A 4,706-nucleotide genomic window follows, 5' to 3' on the forward strand; every position below is an offset into this window, starting at 1 on the left:
CATGCAATTAGTTACTAATACATGGTAAGCTTATAGTTCAATTAATTAAAATCACTCTTTATGTAGCTAACGTGAAATTTGAGTGATTATTTTATGAAGTAAAGTGGACTTTATAACATTAAGTTAATTAACTAATTTCAATTAACTTGATTTATTAACCATACTAAGTTTCTATGTTTTAACTCGAAAGGTTATAAGTACACTTATGCATAAAAAAACAAGATAATAATTAATGGTAGTTTAGTTAATTAGTCCACATAGTAAATGGGACATGTTAATTAATCACTAAGCCCGACTAACATAACTCAAGTGTTTTAAAACAAAAATAAAAGGAGGGAAGGTAGTTAGTGAATAATAGAAAGTACCGGTCAGTGCAGGGGGAGGAAGGTCGGAGTTACGACGAGGTACTGGTGGCGCGTACGTGGCTGACAGTAGTAGCGGCGCGGCAGTAGGGGGTCAGCAGCCCAGTTCGACCGAGGAGGGGAAAGGCAGCGAGATGGGGGAGGGGGAAGAGAGCAACGAGAAGGTGAGGGAGAGGAAGAGGGGGTGTTGCCGGCATGGCGACTGGCCGGTGGTGCGGGTCCACATGTGCATGATTGGCGGCAGACAGGTGGTGGTGGTCGGAGGGTGGCCGGAAACAGGAAGGTTGGTTGGTAGTGTTGGAAATTTTCTGATTTTTGGGTGGGGATGAATAGTGAAATCATCACACTAATTATATTAATCTTAGGAATACAACTCAATTAAAATAATGGTGGATTAATGATGAAGTATATACTTGGGGAGTAAGGAGTTCTAGAAGCCTTCGGGAGCAAGGACATGGAGCTTGAAGAAGAAGATGAGTTGTGTGGATGGTGATTTTCCTTTTTCGGTAATTTCTAGTTCTTTTGCTATTACAGAAATACTAACTTTTCCTACTTTCTTATAATGTATTACCAATCTAACTTATCTTATTTTATTAGATACTTGATTTTATTTTGTTCCAACAATATATTAGAGAAGTGATTAAATAAATAAATAAATTTTAAATAATTTTTTTAAGCAAATTATCAATGTTAATCAAGTTTGAATTTTTGGGATATTACACATCCTCCACCCATACCTTGCCCACTTTCTATTTCCAGTTCATAAACTAAGCCAGCAAAATAGTTGCGTATTCATAATCAATCAATGACTATTCCTCATCACATTCATATCTATCGCCACAGTATGAACTTAATTATCAAAAACAAAACACAGAGATTCACACACAGAAGGGCATGGGTAAATGATTTTACTGAACATAAAAGTTACCTCATACGCAAACCAATTCCTTAATCTCCGAATAATACTCCACTTCATGATCATCCTCCAATAATCACCTTACAAGTTCAGATTTTAAGTCGGGTTGTATTCGGATTTTCAAAGTCGGATGTCGGAGTCGGACTCAGATTTAAAATCCGACTTCTTGTAGGGTCGGAGTCGGATTATGCATAATCTGGTCCAAGTCCGACCCGTTGTCATTTTTACTCACAACGACAACATAATCAATAACCAATTCCCAATAAAGAAATCCTTTACAAACATAATCCTAAATTCTGTAAACTGATTTCTACATATCTTAAAATGATTTTTTTTAATTAACTAAATAATACAAACTTTTTCTTGTTCTCTCGTAATAATACAAACTTTTGATTTTTTTTGGAAATTCAAAATTATTATTGATAACCAAAAAAAAAAGAGAGTACAATCACCAATACATCAAGTTTACAGCTAAATAGCATCAGTATCAAGCTTTCCCCACCTTCTAAGAAGGGTTGAAAAGCTAGACCCTTCATGTGGTACCCTAAACAACCAAGAAAAGCAACTATCCAGCACCTATCTATACAAAAGATTTCTCATATTATCTTCTACTCTAGCAGCAACATTAAAGCCAATTATATTAACAATCTGGTCAGGTGACTTATGTTGCCCTTCAAATATTTTCTGGTTGCGCTGCATCCATATATTATAGATAGTTTCAGCAAACATCATCCCATATAACTTGTTCTTCTTGTGTCTTCTTCTGCATTGGTTTGCAGCAATCAGCACCTCCTCCATAAAACTTGCAGGACTTCTTGGTTTCTTTAGAATGCTCAAACATTTCCTCCAGATTTCAGCAGAGTACTCACATTGGAAGAAAAGGTGATGAATATCCTCCTCTCCATTATCACACAACTCACATGTAGTATCTGATACTATATTCCATTGAGCTATTCTGGTTTTTGTACTCAACCTATTGAGCACTGCCAGCCATGTAATAAATACACTTTTGGGAGTAGCTCTATTGTTGCATACTAACCTTTTCCAGCTAACATGAATATTAGGCTCTCGGATTGCCTTATAACACTTATTAATGGAGAATCTCCCATCTTTTTCATAATCATGAATCTTCCTGCCATTATCAAAGAGCTCTCTGCATTTCATAATCTTCTTAAGCACCCAAGACATTCCAGAAGGGACTTTCATAGTCCATATGTTAGCTTGCTTGATATAATAAGAATGGATCCACTGAATCCATAACTTATCTTGTTTAAGTGCTACAGCCCAAAAGTGTTTGGCTATAGCAGCTTTATTCCATAGGTCCAGCTGAGTGAAATTGAGACCACCATAAGGTTTAGGATAACACAGTTACTCCCAGGAAACCAGAGCTTTTCTTGATATCTGAGTTCCAGTCCATAGGTAGCTTCTACACAACCCTTGATTCTCTTTCAATATCTTATTTGGCAGCATGAAGATTTGACACCAGAAGATCTGCATACTTAATAGAACAGACTTCACTAACTGGGCTCTTCTAGCATATGAGAGTAGCTTTGCAGCCCAGCTCTGAGTCCTAGCCATAATCTTCTCCACTAGAGGCTTGCAGGTGTTGTAGGAAAGTTTCTTGGTAGACAGTGGTACCCCAAGATATCTGAAGGGCAGCTCTCCCATAGGGATCTTGGTTGTTGACTGAACCACAAATACTACTTCATCAGTAACACCACCCATGTATATATTGCTTTTATGTAAGTTAGCTTCCAATCCTGAAGCTTGAGAGAAAATTCTAAATGCAAGTAAGTTCTCATGAATGGAGGATAGATCACCTCTACAGAACATCAACAAGTCATCTGCAAACATCATGTGAGTGATATGGAATCTACCACATTTATGATGATAATGGATTTTTTTATTATCTTTAAGGTTCTTTAAACACCTAGAAAGATATTCCATTCCTATTGCAAATAGAAAGGGAGACATAGGATCCCCTTGTCTGGAGCCCTTTCTTGGCATAGAAAGGTTTACATGGTTTACCATTGAGCAGAATAGAGTATGACACAATAGTCACACAAGCCATGACCCAAGAAACAAAAGTTTGAGGGAACCCTAGCTCAAGCATCATGCTTTCCAAGAATGTCCATTCAATTGAATCATAGGCTTTTTTTAGATCCACCTTGATAGTGCATCTAGGAGAAATCCCTTTCCTATTATAGCCTTTTATTGGGTCTGTTGCAAGCAGTATATTGTCTGTGATGTGTCTTTTAGGAATAAAGCCTACCTGAGCTGTATCAACCACTTCCCCAATGACATTTTGCAGTCTATGAGTGATTATTTTACCAATAATCTTGTAAACCATAGTGCAACATGCTATTGGTCTATAATCACTTGCATATGTTGGATTAGATCCCCTAGGAATCAAAGTTAAAGAAGCTATATTCACCTAAGAGCTGATATTACTAGTATCAAAGAAGTTGAGCACTGCAGCATATATATCTGGCTTGATTGTTTGCCAAGTTTCAGTGTAAAACTTAGCATTAAAACCATCCATGCCTGGTGGTTTATCTGCATCAATATTGAATAGAGACTTATCAATTTCTGCCAGAGTGACAGGGGCAATCAGAGAGCTTCTAGCACTATTGTTCAATGAAGAGCCTTGCCTGACAATATTAAGATCAATACCAGGAATCTCTTCAGTACATGTCCCCATCAAATTGCTATAGAAATGATTCAATTCCTCTTGAATATCAGCAATTTTATCAAGTTTCTCCCCTGTGCTTGTGTATAATACATCAATGGAATTCCTTGCTTGTCTTTCTTTCATGGTAGCAAAAAATACTTTGCTATTAGAATCACCTTCTTGAAGCCACTGTATTCGAGATTTCTGTTTGTATATGCTCTCTTCAACATGAAGCCACTTTTTAAGAGAATCAATACATTGTTGCTCCTGCTTATGAAGATCTGCATTGAAATGATCACTACTGATTTATGTTTGAATTCTATCAAGCTGATCTCTATAATCTCCAATCTTCTCACTCACATTGGCATAGTGAGTTATTTGTAGATGTTTCAGAGCCTTACTAACATCCTTCAACTTTATCCGAATATCAGCAAGATTGTGAGCAGCTCCCTTTTGTCTCCAAGCTTCTAATACTTTTATATGAAATTGAGGGTGATCAATAAGGTGATTAAAGAAACTGAATGGTCTACCACCATGATGAGATTGATGGTTCAAATGAATCTGTAGGGGATGATGATCAGAAACTGATTGGTTTTTGATCTCTACTACTGTATGAGTGTGCTGGGCGAACCACTTGGCATTACAAAGACATCTATCAATACGACTAAAAATTTTGTCCACCCCTTCTCTCTTATCAGACCAAGTATAGGTACCCCCTATACCCTTCACAACCATCAAATCAGTGTTATCCAGCATA

At 37.1% G+C, this 4,706-nt stretch overlaps 1 protein-coding gene across 1 annotated transcript; it reads right to left on the reverse strand.

Moving 5' to 3' along the window:
* Nucleotides 1-1,854: 1,854 nt before the first annotated feature.
* Nucleotides 1,855-3,628, reverse strand: LOC104891242 (uncharacterized). Its single transcript, XM_010676903.2, has 3 exons — nucleotides 3,307-3,628; nucleotides 2,662-3,122; nucleotides 1,855-2,604 (listed from the first exon to the last, which is right to left on the reverse strand). The coding sequence occupies exons 1-3, from the start codon at nucleotides 3,626-3,628 to the stop codon at nucleotides 1,855-1,857; spliced, it is 1,533 nt and encodes a 510-aa protein (XP_010675205.2).
* Nucleotides 3,629-4,706: the final 1,078 nt, after the last annotated feature.

This window comes from Beta vulgaris, chromosome 4 (assembly GCF_026745355.1).
Source record: "Beta vulgaris subsp. vulgaris cultivar EL10 chromosome 4, EL10.2, whole genome shotgun sequence".
In the NCBI taxonomy this organism is placed as follows: domain Eukaryota; kingdom Viridiplantae; phylum Streptophyta; class Magnoliopsida; order Caryophyllales; family Amaranthaceae; genus Beta; species Beta vulgaris.